This window comes from Euleptes europaea, chromosome 19 (genome assembly GCF_029931775.1).
Source record: "Euleptes europaea isolate rEulEur1 chromosome 19, rEulEur1.hap1, whole genome shotgun sequence".
Classification (NCBI taxonomy): domain Eukaryota; kingdom Metazoa; phylum Chordata; class Lepidosauria; order Squamata; family Sphaerodactylidae; genus Euleptes; species Euleptes europaea.
This window is the reverse complement of record NC_079330.1, coordinates 28,038,436-28,065,322: the sequence shown is the minus strand read 5'-3', so window position 1 is coordinate 28,065,322 and position 26,887 is coordinate 28,038,436. Positions and strand designations below refer to the sequence as shown.

Below are 26,887 nucleotides of genomic sequence, written 5' to 3'. Positions count from 1 at the left end.
CTAGCCTGGGCCATCCAGGTCAGGGTGCCCATTATATTAGGTACTGTGAAACACAGGCAGGATGGGGCTGCTGCAGTCGTCTTGTTTGTGGGCTTCCTAGAGGCACCTTGTTGGCCACTGTGTGAACAGACTGCTGGACTTGACAGGCCTTGATCTGAACCAGCATTGCTGTTCTTATGTTCTAACCCATGGGGGAAGGGGAAGGAAAGCATGCTATAGGAGAGGCTTGCCCCCATGCAGTGATCTGTTCTCTGCTTTTCCAGGGCTGGGCTGGCCCATAAGTACTTGAACACATGAAGCTGCCTTATATTGAATCAGACCCTTGGTCCATCAAGGTCAGTATTGTCTACCCAGACTGGCTCTCCAGGGTCTCATGCCGAGGTCTTTCACATCACCTCCTTGCCTAGTCCCTTTAACTGGAGATGCCGGGGATTGAACCTGGGACCTTCTGCATGCCAAGCAGATGCTCTACCACTGAGCCACAGCCCCTCCCCAACTTCTGAGACTTCTCTCTGCTCTGGCTTGGCCAGAATTGTAATGAGCCAGTTTTGTCTACCCAAGCTGCTAACAGAGCTGCTGGCAGGTTCAAGGTGACCCAGGTATCCCAGGGGGATCCTTTAACACAGCCCTACATCCATCCATCCATGTCCAGAGTTGCCCTGCTTGCTTTAGGATCCTGGCTTCTTATGCAAATAAGTTTAGCCTCAGGTGCGGACTCTCAAGGACACTGTGTGAAGGTGGGCAGGCAGACCAGATGGCCTACATCTCTACAGAGGGTTATGTCGGCTGCACCGTCAGATTTGCGCGTGTGGAATGGCTTCTTAATGGCTACTGTTGGTTCAGTCTCATGGAACGCTGTGCGAGAGCTGCTGGTGTGTGTGTACGGGCTGCTCGTTGCTTTCTCTGGTTGATTTCCTGGCATTCCACAGAGTCCCATACAGATGTGAGCTCTGGTGGGCGCATTCGTATGTTCACTTGGGCACAGCAGGCATTATTAGGCAAATGGCCCATTTCGCAGGAGGGAGCCACCTGAAGCTTTTCTGCTTTTCTCCCTACTTTAGTTAAGAGACTGCGTCTTAACAATATATTTTTTTTATTTATTTCTAAAACAACTGAAATGATGCTGTTAAGTATGATACCGGACACTATTTATACCCATAGACTTTTTCTGATATATGCTACCACGGCTGCACGTTTAATATATGTAGCTAAATGGAAGACTGACGAGATACCGACAAAAAAAGACTGGATAAGTAAGATGCTGGAACTGAAGGAGATGGCGAAGCTTACAGCTTTGGTTAATCAAAATTATAATGTACTTCACAAAGTTCTGTGGAATTCTACAACAAAAATTCAAAAGGACAAAGCATCAGAAGATTGCGATATCAAAATGGCGTTACTGAAAGTGTGGAAAAAAGATAAAAAGAGAATAAGTCCCTCTCCACCATCTATAATGTCGCCAATCGAAGCTTATCACGACAACGTCAAACTGAAACCGGGTGTTTATCTTACTTATAATGATATGATAGAGCCCACAGGAGAAATTAAAAGCTTAATTAAACTCCAAGAAAAATTCCAAAATCTAAACTGGCTGACTTACTTACAACTGAGGTCCAAATTACAAAAAGACTGTTTACATCCTCGGCCATTTCGTGAACCAACAGAATTTGAGCAGATAATATCCAAAAGTGACTCTCATTTACTAGGAAAAATTTATAAACTCCTCCTGAAATACGACACAGAAGAAGAACAAGTGAAAGTTAATATGATAAAATGGATGCAAAATTTTGGAGAAATGATCAACATGGATTCATGGGAAAAACTTTGCACTTCTGAAATGAAATACACTGTGTGCCAAGAAGTGAAAGAAAATTGGTATAAAACATTTTATAGATGGTACTTGACCCCCAATATGCTTTCCCAGATGACTTCTCCCGGAAAAAGAGGCGCCTGCTGGAAATGCCAAGACACGGATGGTTCCTATTTTCATGTTTGGTGGACATGTCCAGAATTACAAATATACTGGAAAAGAATCCACCGAGAACTTCAGTTGATACTAAATACAAAGATAACATTTGACCCTAAATATCATCTACTCAGTATGGTGCCACCAAACTTGTCTTCGAAATTCCATGACGTTTTTAAATATGCTACAACTGCAGCCAGAACGGTTCTGGCAAGAACTTGGAAGTAAACCTATATATCTGAAATAGAAGACTGGAAAGAAAAACTGTTGGAATATGCTAGTATGGCTAAAATGACTTTTGAGCTAAATTTAAAGCCTAATGAGTCTATAGAGCATTTGATGAAAAGTGGGCATCATTTTATACTTATATGAATTGTAGTTAATTGAATGAAGTACGCTGGCTTGAACATCTATAATAGGCTATGTATTATTTAATATGTTTTAACTAAATGTTAAGTAATTTTTAGATTTTTACATGATAGAATACCAACGTGGCATAAGTACACTAACCGAACGCCATATTACAATCATTTCTTAACTTAGAGAATGTATCACAAAGTATGATAACTGACTAAAATTCTAGCTCTATCTGAGTTTATTATCCAATTAAAAATGCTATATTGTATTGTTTTTATATATATAACGTTTTACCTTTCCCTTTTTTCCCCCCTTTCTGTACCCTCCCAAATATATAAATAAAAAACCCTTTTATCAAAAAAAAAATTATAATGTACAATTTTTGGGGGAATGGGAGGCGTGGAGAATTTACTGTGAAAATCAGTTTATGACGGGACCTTTTAAAGGATATCATTGATTTAATCCCTTATAAATATATGTCAATAAGATAAAATTAAGGCATTGAATGAAAATGGTAAGATTAGATAATATGAGAATCTGCTAATTGAAATATAAGAGGATTAGTATTGTTAGCAAAGGTATACACAATTTATTTTAAGATAGAAGAGAGTGAGGGGGAAGTCAAATTTTTCTTTTCTTTCTGTTATTATTAATAATATTATGTTTTTTAATTGTTTTATAATAATCTTAGTATTACTTGCTTATTTCCATGTTATTATATTAAATGAAAAACAATAAAAATTTATTTTTTAAAAAAGAGAGAGACTGCGTCTTAACAAAAAAAATTAAAGAAAAATTAAAATCCTGCACTAGGGTTGCCAACCTCCAGGTACTGGAGTCTCCAGTACAAAAGTAGCAAAAAAATCTTATTGGTGCTTACACATATGACATCAACAATACAAGAGTGAAAGATACATATAAGAACAATCAAAGTTATATACAGTATGTACAATCTAACTAAGGTGCAGTCTCAATGCACCAATTGCCGTGTTCTTTCAAGTAAATGTCGTATTTTCTTCAAAAAGTCCAAAAGTAGGTACTATCCCAAAAGCACACTTTTTGGGAAAAGGTGGGGGACGGCCGTTTCAAATCTTTTCTTCAGCCCAAACCTAAATTAAATAAAGCCTACAGTGTTACAAATTGGAGGGCAGAGGTAGAAAGAGGCTGGCTTGCTGAAGATCACCAGCAAGTTCATGTCTGGGATAATATTAGGATACTAAAACTCACCCCTACACCCTGACAATTGGCAACTCCCCTGCCTTGCTTCTGCAGTTTCAGCTGGCACCGCCCACATGCTTTGAATCCTATCTTCACACTCTTATGGACTGGAAACTTGCTTTTAAAATAAATGAATCCCGCGTTTCTCAAGATTCAGGACCGAATACCAGACCCTGCTCTTAAACAAAATTCACACAGCCCCTAAGTATGAACCAGAGGAATAGAACCTGTGCAAACACTGTCACTACTAATAATATGTACTAGTAGTTAGTGCTGCTAGTAGTAGGTACTACTAATAGTAAAGACTCCTTAGGGGAGTAACTTTTTCTTATGATGAAAGACGGGATCAAATTCCAGAATCAAAGTGCTGTAAAATTCACCCCCTTGCTCCTGTTTTTTTATCCCCCTACTTTGTAAGCCCCCTCCACTCCATATTTGTAAAACAATAATCTCCCCGCCAACTATGGTTGCCAACTCTGGGTTGGGAAATTCCTGGAGATTTGGTGGGGAGGGCAGGTTTAGTGAGGTAAAATGCCTCAGTCGGGTAAAATACCATAGAGTCCACCCTCCAAAACAGCCATTTCCTCCAGGCAAACTGATTTCTGTAGTCTGGCGATTTACAACTGAATTTTGGGGGATCTGGAAGTTGGCAACCCTACTGCCACCCCACTTCCTAGGAATATCATCTGTTCTCGAACCTCATGCCTCCGCAATATAATCTGGGTCCATCTTCTGGCTACCCTTTATTACAAACTAGATCTTTCCTCATTACCATAGATGCGGACACACCTTTGGAGTCAGCAATCAAGTTCCTCATCTACTGATGGAGTGGTAGGAAAAAGGAAAAGAGGGGGAAGTGTGTAAGACTGTGAGCATGCTTCTGAATATCAGAAAACCATTTATTTTCAAGTGGGGTTACCAATTCCTGGTTGGGAAATTGCTGGAGATTTGGGGTGGCGCCTAGGGAGGGCTGGGTAGTCCCATGGACTCCACTTTCCAGAGCAGCCATTTTCTCCAGGGGGTACTGAACTCTGTCGTCTGGAGATCAGTAATAATTCCAGGAGATCTCCAGGCTCCACCTGGAGGTTGGCAACCCTATCTTTAAGATGTCGGGGGGCACCATAAGGACCAGAGACTTTTTTTTTAAGTGAAAGCTGTGTGTCAAGGCATGCTGCGCTACAGCGGCAAGTGGGAATCTATGCAAAAGGAATGGAAATGCATTGCTGCATATGTGTAGATGACTTAATAAAGGAAGCCACAGCCTTCAGTTTGCAAGATCTGAGCAAGGCTGTCAAAGATAGGACATTTTGGAGGACTTTCATTCATAGGGTCGCCATGAGTCGGAAGCGACTTGACGGCACTTAACACACACATATGTGTAGATCCCCCCCCCCGGTTGTTTATCTAGGTTTTCTTTGCAAAGCCTCTTGTAATGCATTAGAAAAATGCTTGGATCGAGACAGCCATGACTAAAAGAGGCAGTCATCGCCTGCCAAAGACGACAGACTGTGGTTCTCCTTTCTGTTCGCTTTGTTTGTTAAAAGGAGAAATAAGGAAACAGAAGAGCGTCTCTTTCAGTTTTTTGGCTCCTTTGAAAATGGTGTGTGTGTGTGTGTGTGGAATGGAGCAAAGGTATTCTTTGCACCTGAGGATTGGGGGGGGGGGTAATCTCTTTTCTCGGCCAAAAACACTGCTTTTCACATCCAGCCTGTGGGTTTATTTTAAATCCATTGAGCGGAAAGGAGCTGACGATCCCAAATCGCTGGGACAGTCATTCTCCTGGGCTACACGAAATTGTTCACACATTCCAACATTCAGAGGTTGTTTCTGAATGAAAAGAATTGCCCTGCTGGATGAAACCCAGGGCAGTCTAGCCTAGTGGCAGCCAGATGTCTCTGAAACCTCACAAGCAGAGCACAAAGGTAAGGGTCATGTCTTGTTGATTGTCCCAAACATCTCGTATTCAGAGGTAGTCTGCCTCTGGACATGGAGGGAATCTACCTCTGAGCGCCAACAAAATGAATTTTATCCAGAATCTTTTGCGTTCTATCATGGGGGGAAATTATTGCTGTTTTCTGGGTGAAAAGCTCTGTGCTAACCACTGCAGTTCAGAACTGTAGTCTGATTCACATATACCTGGATTAGTTGGTGCTTGATCTCTGGAGTACTCAGACATAAAGAATCTCAGGTCATGTGTCTTTGCCCGATACCCTGGAGAGCAATTACCAATCAGAGTAAATGATCCTGAGTTAGGTGGCTCCATGGTCTGAACTGGTTTAAGGCAGTTTCCTATGTTCATATGCAGAAAGATGGTGAGGGGTCTGGAGACCAAGTCCTATGAGGATTGATATAAAGGTAGAGAGTAACACACACACATGTATACTGGAGCATCCAGAGCTAGAAGGGCAGAACTGGTCCCCCTTTCTGGCTCAAGTCCATGACAGATCCTGCACTTAGGGTTGCCAACCTCCAGGTGGTTTGGCAATTCAAAATAAAAGCACCAGCAAAATTACACCCAATAAGGTAACTACAATGCAAATGCTATTAGAAAAATATATTCAGAGTAGATTCTTACTTAACACAACCTAAGTTGAGCAAATCAACACAATAATTTTTAACAAGTGGTCTAAAGAAGACCCAATGTAAAGACGCAAAGGCGTTACAAGTAAGTAAATATTAGGCACAATTGCTCAGTTCTTTAGGGTCCATACATATAAAGTGCAAATGCAACAGTTTAGGCAGCAGAAACCGGACGTTGTGCAATGGAAATCCGGTATAGTTCCATTTCATGCAATACTTTTCCAAGCTTTATCAGTCCTTTCGTGCATTCAATCTATGAAGGAGTGTGCCTTCCTTGTATGCATGGACGGCAAAGTAAGACGTCTTTGACTACTAACCTCCAGGTGGTGGCTGGACATCTCCTGCTATTGCCACTGATCTCCATGTGATAGAGATCAGTTCACCTGGAGAAAATGGCTCTTTTGGAAGGTGGATTCTATGGCATTGTGCCCTGCTGAAGTCCCTCCCCTCTTCAAACCCCACCCTCCTCAGACTCCACCCCCAAAATCTCCAGGTATTTCCCAACCCGGAGCTGGGAAGCCTACCTGCACTGGAAACCAGAAGGATATTATTGGAGGGTTTGGCTTGGGCCCCACCATCCCTCTTAACCACTACACCACGAGAGCCAGCATGGTGTAGTGGTTAAGAGCGGTGGTTTGGAGCAGTGGACTCTGATCTGGAGAACCGGGTTTGATTCTCCGCTCCTTCACATGAGTGGCAGACGCTAATCTGGTGAACTGGATTTGTTTCCCCACTCCTACACACGAAGCCTGCTGGGTGACCCTGGGCTAGTCACAGCTCTCTTAGAGCTCTCTCAGCCCCACCTACCTTACAGGGTGTCTGTTGCGGGGAGGGGAAGGGAAAGTGATTGTAAGCTGCCCTGATTCTTCCTTAAGTGGTGGAGAAAGTCGGCATACTTTACTTTCCATCTTTGCTCCTATGACCCATAGGTCCTGAGCAGTTATTTCTTAGAGGAAAATATGATGGAGAGATATTTGGCCATGACCAATGTTATATTTGGATCTCTATCCATCAGCAAAAAGGGGACTATTTTGTCTCTTGTTATGGAGGCAGGAGGAATTCTCGCCAATATGGGGGTGATCCATTTATCTCGGTGGTGTTTAAAGAGGGGGCATTCCATCATCTTATGAGATAATGTGTCAATTTTCTTTGAATCGCATGGGCAGAGTCTGTCAAAGTCGGCATATAAAAATCAACTCTTCTTCATCTTCATCATCATCTTCTTCATCTTCTTCATCATCATCATCTAGTTCTGGCTAAACCAGCCAAAGAATCCTCCTTTCTCAGTTGGCCACAGTGCGACTGGCCATACCACTGACCCCCCCCTCCCCGGGCTGCCTCAGCACCCTCAGGTTTTCATTTATTTTTTGCAATGCAGCACCGGGTCGCTCTTCCATACAACCAGAGCAAAGGCAGGTGAGACACCATTCCGGAGCATTTCCTTCCGGGTACGATCTAGCAAAATACTGGAAAATTGGTTGTTTGTTCGCCTGCCATAATTGGAATCTTAACGAGGCTCTGTGGATTTCCCCCTCTGGTTTTAATAGGCCAGTTTCAGACTTGCTGGGTGGTAGGAGAGAGACCGGCGCCTTCCCTTGGGCTGCAGACGGAGCGACCGACAGACGAGCGCTGTTTGCGTCGCAGAGTCTCCCGGCATTTGGATCTCACCTGGCAGCAGGTGGACTTCTGAAGCCAAAACTGTTGTCTGCCAGCTAGAGGGAAGCGCCGAGGCTGCCAAGGAACAACCTGCCGCTGCCTGATTAAAAAATAACAGCCTCCCAGAGTGTTGTTAGGAGGCAGGGATAATTACTGTCCTTTTCCACAGTGTCCAAGGGGGATTGTTGCGCAGGGTTCGCTTGCTGCCTTGCAGATCAGTCGGAAAGGCAATGGAATCCGTTCCTCCATGGGGCTTCATGTCCACCTCTTCGTACTTGGCATCCTTCCGCGGAACTGCGAAGCTGGCTTTACAGTGGACTTCTGACTTGAATGCCAGCTATCCAGAATCAGTTATTTTTCCTTGGCTTTTCCTAGATTGTGTGTTTTGGAACCTGCTTTGTGTGAGTGTGGGAGTCCCATGGCGCAGAGTGGGAAGCTGCAGAACTGCAGTCCAAGCTATAGCTGACTTCGATCCTGACGGAAGTCGGTTTCAAGCAGCCGGCTCAAGGTTAACTCAGCCTTCCATCCTTCCGAGGTCGGTAAAATGAGTACCCACCTTGAGTACCCAGCTTGCTGGGGGTAAAGGGAAGATGACTGGGGAAGGCACTGGCAAACCACCCCATAAAAAAAGTCTGCCTAGTAAACGTCGGGATGTGACGTCACCCCATGGGTCAGGAATGACCCGGTGCTTGCACAGGGGACCTTTACCTTATTGTGTGAGTGTAAGTGCGGCAGCTGACTTATAGCGACTCCTGGTGGGGTTTTCAAGGCAAGTGATTAAGCAGAGGTGATTTGCCATTGACTTCCTCTGCAAAGTCTTCCTTGGAGGTCTCTCTTCCAAGTACTGGCCCAGGTTAGCTTCCAAGATATGACATGATCAGGCTACACTATACCATTCCACATCCCGGAGCCTGTTTTAGGAATGTGGAAAAGCCAACACAACTGTCATGGTTTCTTTCAGATTCTCTGTGTTATAGTGATAATTGTTTTTGGCCTACTTCATTTTCTTGGCTTTCGATTATGGTTGTCAACTTTGGGTTGGGAAATTCCTGGAGATTTGGGAATGGAGCCTGGGGAGATTTGGGGGTGGAGCAAGGTTAGAGAAGAAGAGTGGTTTTTTATATGTCGACTTTCTCTACCACTTAAGGAAGAATAAAACCGGCTTACAATCACCTCCCCCTCCCCACAACAGACACCCTGTGAGGTAGGTGGGGCTGAGAGAGCTCTAAGAGAGCTGTGACTAGCCCAAGGTTACTCCGCTGGCTTCATGTGGAAGAGTGGGGAAACCAAGCCGGTTTACCAGATTAGCATCTACCGCTAATATGGAGGAGTGGGGAATCAAACCCAGTTCTCCAGATTAGAGTCCACCTCTCCAAACCAGCACTGTTAACCACTACACCACGCTGGCTGTCATGGAGTAGTATAATGCCATCAAGTCCATCCTCCGAAGCAGCCATTTTCTCCAGAGGAACTGATCACTGTTATCTTGGAGATCTCTAGGCCCTACCTGGAGGTTGGTAAACCTACACGTCAGTGTTCCTTTTGGGGGTTTTTTTAACCCTATTTTTATGCCATCGGTGCACAAAGAATGTTGCACAGTACTTAGTTTTGGTGGGGGAAATTCAGCACAGGGAAACAAACTGGTACAAGAATAAAGAGAATCACTTCTTACAAGGTAGACATGAAATGTGGTTATTCAAACCCAGCCATCAGGTTTGGGAAATTCAGTCTCTTCTCTAAACAGGAGGGTATTTCCCTACTTATTTATTAGATTTTCACTCTATTCCTCCAAGGAGTTCAGAGCAGTGTACGCTGTTCTTCCCTTCTCATATTATCCTCACAATAACCTGGTGAGGTAGGCTAGGCTGAGAGAGAGTGACTGGCTCAAGGTCACCTCATGAACTTTGTGGCTGAATGGGGATTTGAACCCATGTCTTTTTTTGTTCCTAGTCTGTATATTCAAACCACTACTTTATGCTGAGTCTCCTAATGCGGTGAGGGTGGGCTGTGAAACAAGAACCTCACGGCCAGAGGTCTACTTCAAGATATTTGTGGGGGGTGGGGGAATGCATATGCTCAGGCTTTGGAGATGAATGTGCAGCACCAGGCCCCTGTGATTGGCAGCATGAAGCCTTTGGGTTGGCTGGTTGAGGTATCAATACCCGAAACCTCTTGCCTGCTCAGCAGAGTGGCGCCTTTTGTCAGCCATATAGCCCTACTGGCTGAATCCCCAGAACTTCAAGGTGCTGACCTCTGGGACCCTGGGTTGTAGAATAATTTCATGGCCTGCATGTGACCCATGGCATAGAGCTGCCAACCTTCGGGTGGTACCTGGAAATCTCCGGCTGTTACAATTGATCTCCAGACTACAGCGATCAGTACCCCTGGAGAAAATGGCTGCTTTGGAGGGTGGACTCTATAGCATTATACCCTACTGAGGTCCTCTCCCCAAACCCTGCCTTCCACAGGCTCCACCCCCCAAACCTTCAGGAATTTCCCAGCCCAGAGCTGGCAACCCTATCAATGAAACTGCCTTAGACTACCAATGAAACTGTCTTGGTCTATCTAGGTCAGTATTGTCTACTCTGACTGTTGGTGGCTTTCCAGGGTTATAAAGCAGAGGTCCTTCACCACTCTTTCCCCTCCCTTTTCCTTTCCTGGCCCCTACACCACGGCTCGGCTGGGAAATGGACAAAGCTCTTAAAAGGGTTCACGTGATCACATGAAGCTGCCTTATACTGAATCAGACCCTTGGTCCATCACAGTCGGTATTGGCTACTCAGACCAGCAGCGGCTGTCCAGGGTCTCAGGCAGAGGTCTTTCACATCGCCTACTCGCCTAGTCCCTTTAACTGGAGATGCCGGGGATTGAACCTGGGACCTTCTGCATGCCAAGCAGATGCTCTACCACTGAGCCACGGGGGTGGGGGTGGAAATCCCTCTCTGTAGTGGCCACAGGTGGAGCGTTCAGATACATATTCTGCCCACAGCCACCCTGCAGTTTCCCCTTTGAGCCCATTTAAAGTAGGTTTACTTTTATTCCGGCTTGAAGGGGAGAAATCCGGGAGGTCGTGACTATCTTGGCCATGATGTCATCTAGATGCTCCTAAATACTGTGAGCTGGGAGGAAGCTGCCTAGGTGAATATCATTTCCTCTGACTTCCAGCGCCTCTCCGGGGTCTCAGGTGGAGGGCTTTCACATGACCCCACTATCTGATCCTCTTAACTGGAGATGCCGGGGATTGAACCTGGGACCTTCTGCATGCCGAGAGATGCTCTGCCACTGAGACGCAGCCCCCTGACAAGACTCCTCACAGATCCAATCAAGTCAAGAGTCTCAGTAGGGTGCCAAAAAAAAGAGAGAGAAATTAATGATTAAAACTGGAGCAGCGCCGTCAGACAAAGATACCAATGAGGCCATTTACAGCCTATTCATCTTTTCTGTCGATCAGCATCCTATCCTGTGCCTCTCTCAGTTCTTCCCTTTTGATACACGGAACTAAATTTAACCAGCTTTGGCACCGTCATTTATTTCCCCCCTCCACCTCTCCCAGCACCCACCTTGTCTTTCCTGCAGCGTTCTGCTAAGGACGGTCTTTGAGAGTGTTTCGAAACCAATGGGGCGTCTTTCTGCTTCAATCGATAATCGCTGTGTGGGAACAAACAAGCCCTAGAATTATACCAGCGGGGCTGTGTGGATTTGTGTGGGAGCACCGGGTAGGCACGCAGTCGGGAGCAGAAGTTAACATTCCCTAGGTCCAGCTGTGTTTGCGCATGGAAAGCAAGTATCCAGTCCTCATGGTGTATGGGGGGGGGGTCTTTTGGAAGTATGTAGGGGGCAACATAGCCCCAGGTCGCCTGATCCTGTCAGATCTTGGAAGCTAAGTAAGGTCAGTCCTGAGTAGTGTTTGGACGGGAGACCACCAAGGAACTCCAGGGTTGCTACCCAGAGGGAAAGCCTAGAGGCTTTCACCAGAAATCTGCTGTGACTTGACAGCAACAGGTGGGGGGGCAATATCCAAGAAAAGGGTCCCGAGCCAGATGGGGGCATCAGCAAGGTTTTCAGGGCTCACTGGAGAGAGGCCCGAGGGTGGGTACTGGTGGTGACCGCCCACCAAATTAGCAATCAAAGCAACAGAAGGAAATGCCTAAGGGAATATGACCAGAACGCTGAATGTCTCAAACTGACAGGTAGACTGCCATTAGATATGGAGGCTTAGCGCTGGCTCCCACCGCTAATAGCCATTGATAAACGTGTAAGAACATTAGATGGCATCATATTTTCAGTTGCGGCTATCCTGAAGCCTTCAAGAAGCCCAATCGCTCTCTCTCGTTGAGGCTTCCCAGCACCCGGCATTGACTGATACGTGGTGACTGAACACAGAGGTTCCACTTGTCCCTCCTGGTTGACAGAGCTCTCTTCCTCCGTGCATTTGTCTAATTTCCCTTTGAAACATCTGAACTAGGCGCTGTCACTATTTACTATGGCTGCGGGTACAATAATGCCCAGTCCTTCCTCTGGGTTGTCTTTCTCCACTATTCTTCCCCCCGTAGTAGCCTCTCTCTTTTTTTCTTGAAATTACATGTTTACCTTTAAAAACTTTTTTTGGGTTATATTATTTATTAAGGGAATGATAATTGGATTTTTCACCCCTTTTTTTTCTCATTCCAAAAGGCTTTTATTTTTATTTATTTTTTTACCTTGTACCTTGTGTATATGTCAGGATGGGTATTGTAACATTGTGTATGTATGACCGCTGAGGAAGGTCTGTAAAAGGCCGAAACGCATTTGGTCAGATTTTCGTCATTTTATGTACTAACATCAACTGTTACGTGTTGGTAATATTTGTAACTATGTTTGTGCTTTGTAGAAAGCTTGTATTTTAGGCCCCGTGTTTTTAAATACCGTTGTGCACAATAAATACGGTAAATAAAATAGATTTGTTGGTTGTTATATCAGTGTTCAGCTCAACCCCTTTGGTTTCCCCTGACTTTTAGGTTGCGTTTCTTTGTTCCCCTTTTTCTTCAGTTGTTGACCTAAAGGCTCCAAACTCTGTTGGCCGCATCGGTCGTAAGAGCTGAGGCTTCTTCTCAGCATCCCCCTGCTTCTGCATTTTCCAATGTTTTCCCTTTTTCCTGGATTACTGTTTTCTTAGGGGTTTTTTTCCACCGCAGTTATGTTTGAACGTCTTTGTGAACTGTATTTGAAGATTGAGGATGGGTGTGGTTCTTAAGGTTCCATAGAGAGAGGGAGAAAAATGGGATTAAAATATTTTAAAAGAAATATAGGGTAAACTGCCGAGGAAGACCCAACATGAGACGCTGTGTAAAGGAAGCCACAGCCCTCAGTTTGCAAGACTTGAGCAATAGGACGTTTTGGAGGACATTGAATCATAGGTTTGTCATGAGTTGGAAGCGGCTTGACGACACTTAACACACACAAAGCTGTTTTGAGGATTCACCTTGTGCAGAAAAGCAGGGTATTCGTATCCTTTAAAAAAATAAAAAAACACGCCAATAAATAAGCCTTCCCCACTTAGCATTTATAATGTCAAATAACTTCTGGGATCTCGTGTTTGGACTTTTCCCACCACCGTTAACCCACCTGATTCACGTAGAAAGGGAACAAACCAAACCAAACCAACCCTTCCCTGCCTTCTGCTCTCTGAAATATCATCTTTTTCCAATTTCTTCCAGCTGCCCTGGGGACTTTAGACTTCAGCTTACTGTACGACCAAGAAAACAACGCTCTCCATTGTACAATCAATAAAGCCAAGGTAAGTCTATACATCTCTGGGAATCTCATGGCTGCCCCCTGGGCCCATTCACAGGTGATATACTGTTAGCAAATAGACAATCTAGAAAAATGCAGGTGCTTCGAGGCCTCCTAGGGGGATGCTGTCTGGCGGTGAACCTTCGTTCTCTGAGCTGTGCCAGAGGGGGGAATTAATTTTTAGGATACACGCCTTCCAGGTTTTATACTCAGTGCTTTTTTCTGTGCTGTACCACTTTAAGCTGCAGGCAGGGAAGCATATTTGCTTTGTTCAGTGGGGAACATCTCCCTACAGTTAGAAAAAATAGCTTGTCAGTGGCTAAGCCATTCTCCCAGACATGCTAGTTTTCTGCATGCAGGGAGTTTATAATACAGGTGCGCCTTCAAATATATAATCCCTCCCACCTGCAGCCAGAAGTGTTGCGGATGTACCACTGGATTCACCTGAATGTACAAGCTGACCTTTATATGGTTTTTAAGACAGAACAGGTACATTTTCATGGAGGCTAGGTCTATTGACCGCAGTGAGACATGAAAGTTAAATGGAACTTCCACATAGACAAGCAGTGTACCTCCAATTAGCAGATGTTGTGCTCCAAGATCAGATGGTTGTTGCCTCCATGTCTCAGTTAGCCAGTTCAGGGATGAGCTAATGTTGCTTATTTAGTTTTGCTTAATATTTTTTTTATTTTTTGTTCACAGTTTTGCTTCTTTGCTTTTGCTGTTGGTTTCTGTAAGTTAAGTGTGCTCCTGTAGTATGGTTATATAGGCAATTCATACAATTGCCTTCGACAATAATTCATACAGTAGTTTACAATACCATGTTCTTTACTTGTACATACATGTAGAATGTCAGGGAGGGGCTGTGGCTCAATTTGTAGAGCAACTGCTTGGCATGCAGATGGTCCCAGGTTCAATCCCTGGCATCTCCAGTTAAAGGGACCAGGCAAGTAGGTGATGTGAAAGACCTCTGCCTGAGACCCTAGAGAGTTGCTGCTGGTCTGAGTAGACAATAATGACTTTGAAGGACCAAGGGTCTGATTCAGTATAAGGTAACTTCAAGTGTTCATGTGTTCTTAACCTTTTAGGAGAGGGGCCATGGCTCAGTGATAGAGCATCTGCTTGGCATGCAGAATGGCCCAGGTTCAATCCCTGGCATCTCCAGTTAAAGGGACTGGGCAAGTAGGTGATGTGAAAGACCTCCGCCTGAGACCCTGGAGAGCCGCTGCCAGTTTGAGTAGACAATACTGACTTTGATGGACCAAGGGTCTGATTCAGTATAAGGCAGCTTCATGTGTTCATGTGCTGATTACACGAATAACATTGAGAAATGCATATACTTTACAAGAAAAAAATCATCAGTGCTAGGAGATAGAAAACCAAAGATTTCCGTCTTTGATTTCTGTGAGGGAGAAGCAAAGTCAAAATGGCGATTCTCAGGTCAACAAAAACCTGGGATGACAAATTTGAAATCATTGCTGCCTTCGTTGGGAATGACCTAGAGGGGCTTGGTGCTCTAATCTAGAAGAAGAAGTGTTGGTTTTTATATGCCGACTTTCTCTACCATTTAAGGGAGAATCAAACCGGCTTACAAACACCTTCCCTTCCCCTCCCCACAACAGACACCCTGTGCGGTAGGTGGGGCTGAGAGAACTGTAACTAGCCCAAGGTCACCCAGCTGGCTTCATGTGTAGGAGTGGGGAATCAAATCCAGTTTACCAGATTAGCCTCCGCTGCTTGTTTGGAGGAGTGGGGAATCAAACCCGGTTCTCCAGATCAGAGTCCACCGCTCTTAACTACTACACCACACTGGCTCTCTAGCCCGGCTGTTAGCGCACGTCCTTGAAAACCTGCCAACTTGAACAGGGACTTGGCCAATACCTGCAGTTCCCTGTCAGGACAACTAGCTTGACATGAACTACAGAGATTGATGAGAACAGTGAGTGGGTGGTGAGTAGGGGAATGCCCCTCTGTCCTTTCGTAAAGCTCTGGATTCTCTTGCCGTTTCCCCCCTGCAATTAAGAAAGACTAATGTAGGACGTTGTCGAAGAGCAGAACATGTGGTGGCATTCAGGGAGAGTGGGCGGATACCTGGGCCCCGCTCCAATCTGCGGGGCCAAAGACGGACTTGTGCATACAAGGAAGAGACGAGAATTGGCAGTGGTATCTGGGAATGAGTAATCCTCCTGCCCAAGGTTTTTTCCTTAATTTCCCCCTCTGTTTTCCATCTTGTTTTTTCATCCCTCACATCTTCAGAAAAATCTGCTCTCACGATTTGTTTTGGATTGGATGGCGTCCCCCTCCCTTCACTTTTGGGAGAACAACATGCAGTTTTATCCTGCCCCCTCCGCCAAAGAGCTCAGGCCAGAACATGTGGTTCTCCTCTTCTCTGTTTGTCCTAACAACAACCACCCTGTGAGGCAGGCTATTCTGAGAGATAGTTGACTGGACCAATGTCAGTGAGCTTCATAGCTGAGTGGGGATTTGAACTCAGGTCTTCCTGATCCTAGTCAGATACTCTATGAAGAAGAAGAGTTGGTTTTTTAATGCCATCTTTCTCTACCACTTAAGGAAGAATCAAACCACCCTACATTGGGTATTGTTTCATCAGTCATTACTGCCTAACAGTAAAGAAGAGAATTACTTACGTCATAAAATATTTGCAGCAATCAAGTAACGATTGTACATAACTCTACTTGCAATTAGTGCTTTGGAACCAATTTCTTGCCAGGAAGTGTATTCAAGCTTGCACCAAGATTCCTTCTATTCTGTCACCCTCCCCTCCCCACAACAGACACCCTGTGAGGTAGGTGGGGCAGAGAGAGCTCTAAGAGAACTGTGACTAGCCCAAGGTCACCCAGCTGGCTTCATGTGGAAGAATGGGGAAACCAACCTGGTTCACTAGGATTAGCATCCACTGTTCAAGTGGAGGAGTGGGGAATCAAACCCGGTTCTCCAGATCAGAGTCCACCACTCCAAACCACCGCTCTTAACCACTACACCATGCTGGCTCTCTCTAGCCGTTGCACAAGGCTGCTCTAGCTTCCTTTTAGCCTCCCTCCGTTGTGTCGGACTTTTGCCTGGTATTCCAAAAGTCTCCAGGACCGGGCTCAGGTTCTGACTAATCCATATGGGAGGCTAGATGGAAGCACTTCATTCTCATCTATGGAAATCCAGTTACATTAGCAGGGCTGTTGTGGGAGGTGGAGCTCCCGGAAATCTTGGAGAAATTGTTGGATGTAAATATACACTCTCCTCTGTGACCAGATTTATTATCACAAAGTAGAGACGACACCAGGTTTAAGAAGCAAAGGGAGAAAAAAGCTTTTTTTATTTTGCCAGGCAAAAGAGGAAGACATTTCAGCCCTTTTCGGGTTCAAAAGTGAAAGTCTCCTAACAGACTCCGCCTAGTTCTCATATTTATACTTTTCCAGAGTTCTTTGTTCTAAGAGGATTTGAATATCTCCTCCTCTCAAATCCACCCTAACTCTGATCTCATATTTGTGGTCACATGTATATGATCTCATCTGTTATTTGGTGATATCCTGTACCAGATACGAAAAATCACCTGCTTTGTTCAGTTTAAGTTAGACAGGACTATTTTCTACTGACTTATATAAATAACCACAGCTTACAAATATAATAGAAAAATAACATTTTTCCAATATGCTAGAATTAAATTAATTAAAATCTTACACATCCCACAGTCCCCCCTCATGATCAAAATCAAAATTATTTTGAATCTTGATCATTCTATTATATTAACTTGCAATTTTAAAACAATAATGTAGACACAATGTTTCCCTAGCCACTTTTTTTTAACCCAAAGGACCAAATAATACATCAAAATGGCTTTCTAAAAGAGTCTCAAACATCTACTCTTGTTCTTTAGCTAACAATTGTGCTCTGGTTTCCAAGTTTTCAATTATAAGTCTTGTTGATTTTTGAATAAAAAATTAAGTTCGCCTGCAGGTTCGACCAACCACTTCGAGCCTCTTGCACTTGAGCTCTCTCTCCAGTTGCAATGGCTTTGGCTGCCACGACGTCATCTACTGCCCTTCTGATCTCGGCCTCACACGGTGGTAGCACTTTCTTGCATCTGGATTAATGGACCCAGCCTTCCTTTCCATTTACCTTCACTGCGACATCTGTGGTGAAAAGAATTTGGAACGGACCCGTCTACCTGAGCTGGAGAGTAGTATGCTTTTAAGATTTTACAAACACCCAGTCTCCTATTAAAAAAAGAATGGACAACAGAGTTTAGGGGGAGAGGTTGTACAACACAAGCCAGTTTTTGGGTTTCCTTCAAAGCTGCACTTAAAGTTTTTATATAGTTTTTCATATATCTGTTTCCAACCTCTTTATTGGGTGTTCCCTGATTTTAAAAATGCTAAAAGAGACATTCATACAGAGCCTCAAAGGGCAACAACTTGTGTGGCCCCCGGGCTAATATACGGATGCGTGTCAGTGTGATAGGCAATACATCTGACCATTTTAAATTAGTTTTTTTACACAAATTTTAATTAACATTTCTTTTTAGGGTCTGATTCATTTTTTTTTTACTGTCCCTGATAACTGGGGTCGCCAAGCCACGTAAAAACTATATTTTATTTTCTTTTTCTTTTTTTAGAACTGTTTTATAACTTCCCTAACAAATAACCCCCTCTGTCTACATATACCCTTTGATATGTTACATGCTTTTGCTATGTGTTTTGTTTTCTGATAGATGCCCTTTCCATTGTATGACTGCAAGAATATTTCTGTTAACCCTGTTCCCCAGATGACTATTCTAGTGTAATTGTGTGAGGATGTGTGTGATGTGTACCCTTAGGCTTTTTTTTCAACCACCCCCCTCTTGTTTCTGTAGTCCCTACTTTTGCCATCCAGTTCCTTTTCTTCTTTAGTGCAGGGCCCTGTAGGTGGTAGTGTAAAAACTGGGGTTAAAGTCATTACCATATCACAGGATGTTGATTTTGCTGTAGTCACTTTTGCCATTTCATCAGCTCTGCAATTTCCTTTGGCCTCCTTGGTATGTCCAGTTTGATGTTATTGTCACCTGTAACTAAATATTGTCCAAAACCTGTAAAATCAAATTTCCATGCTTTACAGCTCCCCACTAGCTGTCAGGACTCTTTGTTCTTTTCAGATGTATTTATATGCTTGTACAACTCCAAAAGCATCTTTGCTGTCAGTATAAATGTTCACAGTCTTACCTGCTGCTTTAAATAAGGCCTGGTTCAATGCATATAATTCGGCTGCTTGTGCTGAAAATGACGCTGGTAATGGCTTTGCTTCAAGCACTTCGCACTCAGTCACCAGGCTGTATCCACTCTGCCTTTTTCCACTCACCACTCGAGAAGATCCATCAATCCAAATTTCGAGATCTGCGTTGTGGATAGGCTCATCTACCCGTGCCATGGTGCACATATCTACAGTCTGTAGACAGTCAGTTGTTACAGGCAGCAGACTAGCAGGATTTTTGTAAGCCACTTGGCTCCTTTCCGTTGTAACAAAATAGTCACTGCATGAGGGCAAAACACTCTGATTGGATGTTCAATAGTCAATTTCTTTGCTTCCTTCACAGCCAGGGCAGTTGCAGCTACTGCCCTCAAGCATGGAGGCCACTCTTGTGCCACTGGATCCAGCTGTTTTGATAAATAAGCTACAGGTCTTTCAGTTAGCCCACAAGTTTGTGTAAGGACCCCCGCCATGCAACCCTCCTTTTGCAGGTCAGGGATACCCAGAGCTGGTGCTGTCATCAAAGCTTGCTTCAGCTCTTTTTACTTATGTGCATTTTCAGGTTCCCACTACAATACTTCTGGTTCTTCATCATGGCATATTTTTATAAAGTCTCTGGTTAGTTTACTATACTCTTTTATCTACTCATGACAAAATTTCAATATTTCCAAGAAGGACCTTAGCTGTTTCTTAGTTTGAGGGAGTGGCATGCGATAAATAGTCTTCCCTGTGTTATTTTGTGTCCCAAATAAATTACTTCCCTTTGGGCTACTTGGAGTTTTTCTTTTGAGACCCTATATTCTTTCTGTCTTAAGAAATTCAGCAATGAGATCGCTCCCTCTAACACCAGCTTTTCTGTTTTTGCAGAGATTATCTGGATTCTTTTACCTCAGGAGAAACAGGTCCTTAGAGTTGGCATCCAGTGGAATGCTAAAAAGGCATTTTTCAAATTTGTCACACTAAACCATACATGGTGTCCTGATGGGGTGTACAGGAAAGTGTGAGGATCTGACACCATTGGATGCCCATGTTGAACAATTTCATTAATTTCCTTTAAATCCTCAACTAATCTCCATCCTCTTCTCTTTCCTTTTTTTACCTGGCTTTGGCAATGCCAGAATAGGGATGTTGTCTCCCATTTGTCAGCAACTGCTGTACTACTGGTAATTTTAACTGGCATTTACACTCCCAGTCAAAGGTTACCTGTATGGGTGAAATGTTCAACTGGCCTGCATTGTCATCTTGCACTTACAGCATTCGTTTACAAATAATATATATATACCTTTTTTTAAAAAAATTAATGATGCCACTTTTATGTTATAACAACATAAAAACAGAAAAACATAAAATAAAAAGACACTGTCCTTCAGTGTTACTTCTCTGAAGATGCCGGCCACAGCCGCTGGCGAAACGTCAGGAAAGAAAATTCCAAGACCACGGTTACACAGCCCAGATAACCTATGAGAACCAATGAACTTTGACCGTGAAAGCCTTTAATAATACCCCGGCTTTATTTAGACTGTGTTTTAAAACACATAATATATTAACATGATTTCTCCGTCCCTGGAGAAAACAGGCACCCAGCATCACCAATATCCATCTCATTGAATAACCATAACTATCCTCTCTCTTTATAAACCCTTCTGCTTTCCTCTCTTAAAGTCTTTCCCAACCATATATAACACCTTTCCTCAGCCCTCTTAAGCCACAACACTTGCCCCTTCACAACACACTCAAAACATGCTCTAACTTTCTCATAACTTACTTATTTCCTCATATTAATACACATTGCCTTTCCACCTTGTAAGCATTTCCAGTCTGTTTCTTTTCTTATAAAGTTTGATACAGTTCACAAGACTCTGCTTTCCAAATTCCAAACACTTTTGACTTGACCCCTCCTCCTGCGTTCAGCAAGAGGGCTGGTTCAGTCAGAGTTAACTTAAAATTCCTTTTTTTTTTAAATTTTGTTTCACATTTTAAACTTCAGAGAAAGAAAGGATCTTCTGTTAACAAAACAGTATTGCTGCCTTGATTTACGACCAGTCTGATAGAGAGAAGAAGAACAGAAACACTTTGAAGCGGAGAAAGGAGGGGCATGGGGGATTTTTTCTCTTCCAGTCTCTTCCTCAGAAAGAAGACAACCAGATTACTTTTCTCCCAGCAAAGAACAGATTTTCAACAGAAAACAACAACAACACACACAACAAAACCAGACTACTCAAACAATTTGATTTCCTTTCGGCAACACAGTTTGAAGGGAGGAGGGAAATTCCTTTTGGCTGACGCCGTCCAGTATCCCAGGCTGGCCCCATAAAAAGTAAACACGTTAACATTTGTCAAATAATCACATAACCCTTTATAAAATACTTCACAGAAAGAGAGGACATATAAGAAATCACGCTGGACAAGACAAAACACAAAAGTACGTTCCCTTTTCTAGGCATTTACCTCTTCCAGTGCCCTGGAGGCAACTGGAAAAATTCCGGATCAGCACAGGATTCCACAATCCCTGCTCTGGCTATTGCTTTTCACACTGACAATAAAATACCATTGGCTGAACCCTCTGTTACAGCTCCCGTTACCATTCCAACTCAGTGGCGTCCCACTGAGCCCCTTATCCATGGTGGCGTTGCTTCTGCCTTCTCCTCTTAGAAGGGCTTACCTCTAAGATCTGCCCCACCATTAAGGTCCCGTAATTCCTTTCCGCGGTTCCTTACCTCCAGCCCGTTGCTTCTCCTGGGTCGGTTTAAAAGTGGGACTCTGCAATTGCACTCACCCCCAGGTGCTGTGTCTGCCAAGCTTGAGGACCAGCGAAATCGCCGGGTGCACCTGTCCTACAAAACTTCGACACCCGTCATCTGTGAGCAGTTGACAACCAGATGTCCCATTGGGGTGCCAGAAATCTGTTGGATGTAAATATACACTCTCCTCTGTGACCAGATTTATTATCACAAAGTAGAGACGAAACCAGGTTTAAGAAGCAAAGGGAGAAAAAAGCTTTTTTTATTTTGCCAGGCAAAAGAGGAAGACATTTCAGCCCTTTTCGGGTTCAAAAGTGAAAGTCTCCTAACAGACTCCGCCTAGTTCTCATATTTATACTTTTCCAGAGTTCTTTGTTCTAAGAGGATTTGAATATCTCCTCCTCTCAAATCCACCCTAACTCTGATCTCATATTTGTGGTCACATGTATATGATCTCATCTGTTATTTGGTGATATCCTGTACCAGATACGAAAAATCACCTGCTTTGTTCAGTTTAAGTTAGACAGGACTATTTTCTACTGACTTATATAAATAACCACAGCTTACAAATATAATAGAAAAATAACATTTTTCCAATATGCTAGAATTAAATTAATTAAAATCTTACACATCCCACAAAATGGTTGGGCTTGTTCATTTTATGGGCTGCCATGTTGGTTGGAATGATAAGAGGAAGACCCCCTTCCAGGGCCCCTGTAAACAATTCCTCCTTTTCCTGGGGCTGCAATTCACAAACTAGGTGCCATGAAAAATACATCAATAATTAAAGGCTCCCATGAGACCAAATTTCCCATCTGCTGAGAAGGCTGCCTGTTGCATCTTTGCATGATTTATCGTTCTGGCAATGCCCATTTCCAGTCAACTACTGCTTTGGGTGTATGTGGGGGGGGGGGATGTAGTCCCTCTCTGCATCAGGTGGCATTTGATAATTGGGTCGTTTCCAATGCTGAAATCTGTGGAATTATCTATACTCTGTGGAGGGTGCCCACTGTTGCACTGCGTGAGTTGCTGCTCTGGGCATCTTCATCCAAGCACACTACTAGCATGTCTACATCAGGTGCAATCTGGTTCATTCAGTCACTTTTGATATGGAGTCATGTGGAATTACGCATACTCAGAGGAAGGTGTCTGCTGCTTCACTGCATGAGTCACTGCTCCTGGCTTGCCCTCTGCAAATACTGCATGCTTAGAACAGTGATTCAGGCTGAGAAAATGGGGGAGGGGCATTTACTGTTCCTTTCATTTTATACCACTAGGTATCCTCCCCCCTCCCAACTGAGAAAATGGCAGGAGTTATTTATAAGTGCAAGCTACCAACAACCAACTCCAACGTGATGATTATTTACTCAAGATTTGTGACCGGCTTGTCATCTTATAAATGGCTCTGTTAAACGCTGCTAATCACGTTCTGCAAACCATTTTTCTCTAGCGGCTGCATCATTGGCAGGGATTCTTTTTCTTTTCCTGATGCTCATTTCTTCAGAAGATAAGTGTTTGCCTTTGACAGGGAGAGCAGCAATTGTGCTCCTGCTAGCAATGATCACCTGGGAATAACCTCCCGCTCAAAGCAAAGAGACATACAGCAACATGAGTTGAGGGTGGGTGGGGAGAGTACAGAAACAGGAATGAATTCTAAACTGGGAGGGGGAATCAAGGTGGAGATGTGAGCGATGGATTTCTCTCTGTGCCTCCTGATGGCTATATCTAGGGCTGTTTCAATTATGTGAATGCGCAGTTTTACCCAAAAAGAAGCAAAGGTGGTATTAAACACATAGCTCCTGGGAATGTCTGTCCTCGTTTTAAATATAAACAAGTTTCTAGCCACTATGAGTGCAAAAGTGCCTATGGAATCTCATGAGTGATGATTGCCGTCACTTCCAGTGCCAGAAGAGTGCCTGAATATTCCCAGTAGTTGTGGGGTGGGTCTTTGGTGTTCTGCTTGTCTCACCCCATAACTAGGACGACCAGAATAAATTATGCAAAAATAACAAACATTTTGGAGTTAATTTAGATATCCAGGAGCCATGTGTGCCCCCTTGTCCAAATCAAAAAATTCCACACAACTAGGGTTGCCAACCTCCAGGTACTAATCTTCATGCCGTATGAATTATCTATATTGACAAACAAATACAACAGTTTATATACCACAAAACCCAACACCTGAATGTGGTCTTTTAAACATATAAAATACAGCCTATAATAAAAAAGGCGAATTGCAATTCTATAACAGCGCAGCCAATAATCCATGGGCACACAGCCCCTTATGTAAGTTGCGTCTTTTACACCCGAGGAGGACAATTCTCAATGGGTAGATGAACTAAGGCAACCTTGAACGCCGAGGAACCGCGCTTCTGCGGGTGTAGTGAGGACCCAGGTGAAGATCCAAAATCAAGTCGAATCAAGAAAGTTCCCCTGGCCGCTTTGGCAATTGGACTCTATGGCATTGAAGTCCTTCCCCTCCCCAAACCCCACCCTCCTCGGGCTCCGCCCCCAAAACCTCCCACCATCGGTGAAGAGGGACCTGGCAACCCTAACAACAGTGCCGCCAAGGGATACAGCAGATGTTTCTGCAAACCCAGAGGAAGATGTTTCTAACAACAGTGCCGCCAAGGGATACAGCAGATGTTTCTGCAAACCCAGAGGAACTCCCAAGTTTGCAGAAAGATAAAAGTTTTTAAACGGAGGGTTAAAAAAAAAAATAACTGCAATGTCTATGCTGCAGCAGACTTCACAAAAAAACAGAGTTCTTTGAGAAGACCTTGAGAGATCTCGGGTGCCATTTTGTGTTGCCTTGACAACCCAGGATAACAATGTCGAGCCTTCCTGACAGAAACGAAGTGGGGCAGAGAACCTGCAGAAGGGTTTAATGGCCACTCCCAAGCACTGGGCGACTCGCCTGACTCTTGATGCTCGGGAGGAGGCCCAAAGCCTGTCAGGATATTCCCCGCAACACTGTACAGGAGCCAGAGGTCTTGGCTGGAAATGGGGCGGGAAGTGGAGTCACAAGGAGAATGGGGAGATATGAGGGGGCAAAATGGGCTCTCCCCTCCACGTTGGTGGTGGGGGGGCATTGAGAGCTTGGAAACCAGAGCTAGGAGGAAGCGGGGGCCAGTGAGGGGGGAACAGGATTCCCCCAGTCCTGTGAATCAGGATGAGTCCCCCCTCTTGTTATGCCAAATCACCAGAGCTGCATGACGTATGCATGTTCAAAAGCTCCACTATTCTTGCTGCAGAATTTCTTTGTTTTATCTCGAATGCACATCCATGCAAAACTATTTGCACAGTGGTATCTAACTCTGAATGAACTGCTTCTAGAAAAAGACAGCATAAGGGAGGGACGTTCTCAATGCATGGCTAAATGATGTGACAGGCAGAAACCTGGAGGAGGAAGGAATATCTTATCACAATGATGATTCTCTTCCTTGGGAAAATTTCAGTTAATAAAAGCTTTGGGATGCATTTAATTTCTTCTAGGGTTCAACGATTCTTCCCTGTTCCATTTTTAATATATTATTTTCAGCATTTTGGGTTGTCTTTTGCTTTGTACTGTAGTTGTATCCATTGTACCCGCACATCGTATGGTTTTTGTATACAATTTTTACGTATCATGTACGACATTTATACAAATAATATTGTATAATGCTGGTTTAGTGGTACCCAGACAACATTGGGAAATGTATATCTTTGGCAAGGAAAGTTCAGAAAGCAGAAACAAGAATTAAGAATTTTGGGTTCAGTTTGACTAATGGCAAAGCAAAATCAAAGCAGAGATTTTCAGGTCACAGCAACACTATTGAGACATCTGAAATTATCCTCAGCCCTTTCCAAATTCCACCAAAAGAGACAAACCTTTTCAGTAAGAGCAAGCGGCCAATCCACCGTCTTTTAGGATTGCTTCTATGCCTGACCTTGGCACAAGTTCGACCATCTGCATGACCCAACCTCTCTCTTTTTTAAGACCCCCAGATTTTGCCATATGCTGATATTTTTCTCTGATAAAGCTGCAGAATTTATTGAAAAACTTTCTATCCCACTAAGTCCCAGCCAGATGTCTTCCAAAGCAGATTCTGCAGGACACAATAAAAAACAATCAATAAAGAGTAATCCATGCTAAACAAATGCCAGCAGCATAAAGCAATGAAATGTATCATGAGTTATGAGCTGCTCATGCTTGGGAATAATACCACCCACAAATTGATAGGGTTGATCTTGTGGATCCATTCCGTCTGGATTGCAGCAACTCTCCAGGGACTCAGGCAGAGCTCTTTCACATTACCTGCTACCTGGTCCTTTTAACCGTAGGTGCTAACGATTGATCTGGGGAACTTCTGCATGCTAGGCAGATGCTGTACCCCTGAGCCACCCCTGAGCCCTTTAAATAAAATTTGGAAGCACACTAAATTCTTCCCCATGAAAAGGATGGTATGCATAAGAATTTCTTGCTGGCCGAAGGGCCCACTCTTCATTTTATGCATGAATCTCGCCGCGCCTTCTCAGAACACGAGTCATTTTATTGCATTGAGAGTGGCAGAGCAATTAATTGCAACTCATGCAGAGAGAGGGCTGGACTGACCTCCACTGGAAGCCTCCTGGGAGGCAAGGCATGCGCGGTGAATCAATCCCCTCCAACGCTGCACATGCGAAAACAGGGGCATGCCTGAAATGGGCTGGTTCTCTTTCTGAGAATTACTCCCTGAATCTTCAAAAACATTCTGGTACCACGTTGCTGAAGGCTGTGCTCCATCTGTGGTTTGCCGTTTGGGTTTATTCTTCCTTGATTGAAATGCCAAGAGGGTATGTGTTCTTCTGGTTAAAGTTATATTTGGAGGAAAAAATGCAATTGTTGTACAATATCGGCATTTCAAAATAATCCGTATTGGGGATTGCCACTGCAACAGACTGCTGACATGTCCCTGCTGCTGCCAGGGTGCCAGGTGTAAACACAGACACGATGAAGGAGCCCTAGCAACAAATTGAGTGTGCTCTGGGCATAGAACAGGGTTATTTTAAAAGGCCCAGAGGAGGTGCTAAGATAAGGGTGCCAGACCAATGTTGGCGCCTGGTGGGAGATTGCAGGAGTAGAGAACTATCTGATAGGCATCACGCCGACACCGCGATGTCATTTCCAGTGCAAATCGGAAGTGATGTCATCACATTAGTGTAGGGTTGCCACCTCTGGGCTGGGAAATTTCTGGAGATTTGAGAATAGAGCCTGAGGAGGTGAGGTTTGGAGAGAGGAGGGACCTCAACAGGGTATAATGCCATAGAGCCCAGCCTCCAAAGAAGAAGAGTTGGTTTTATATGCTGACTTTCTCTACCACTTAAGGAAGAATCAAAC

The 26,887-nt window shown here is 44.0% G+C and overlaps 1 protein-coding gene across 2 annotated transcripts in view; it reads left to right on the top strand.

Moving 5' to 3' along the window:
* DOC2B (double C2 domain beta) overlaps window positions 1-26,887 on the top strand; it is a 168,970-nt gene that overhangs the window by 31,278 nt on the left and 110,805 nt on the right. For both annotated transcript variants that reach the window (XM_056865137.1, XM_056865136.1), the window contains exon 2: window positions 13,474-13,553. In XM_056865137.1, the coding sequence (XP_056721115.1) occupies window positions 13,474-13,553 (80 nt within the window). The remainder of the gene's footprint in view (window positions 1-13,473; window positions 13,554-26,887) is intronic.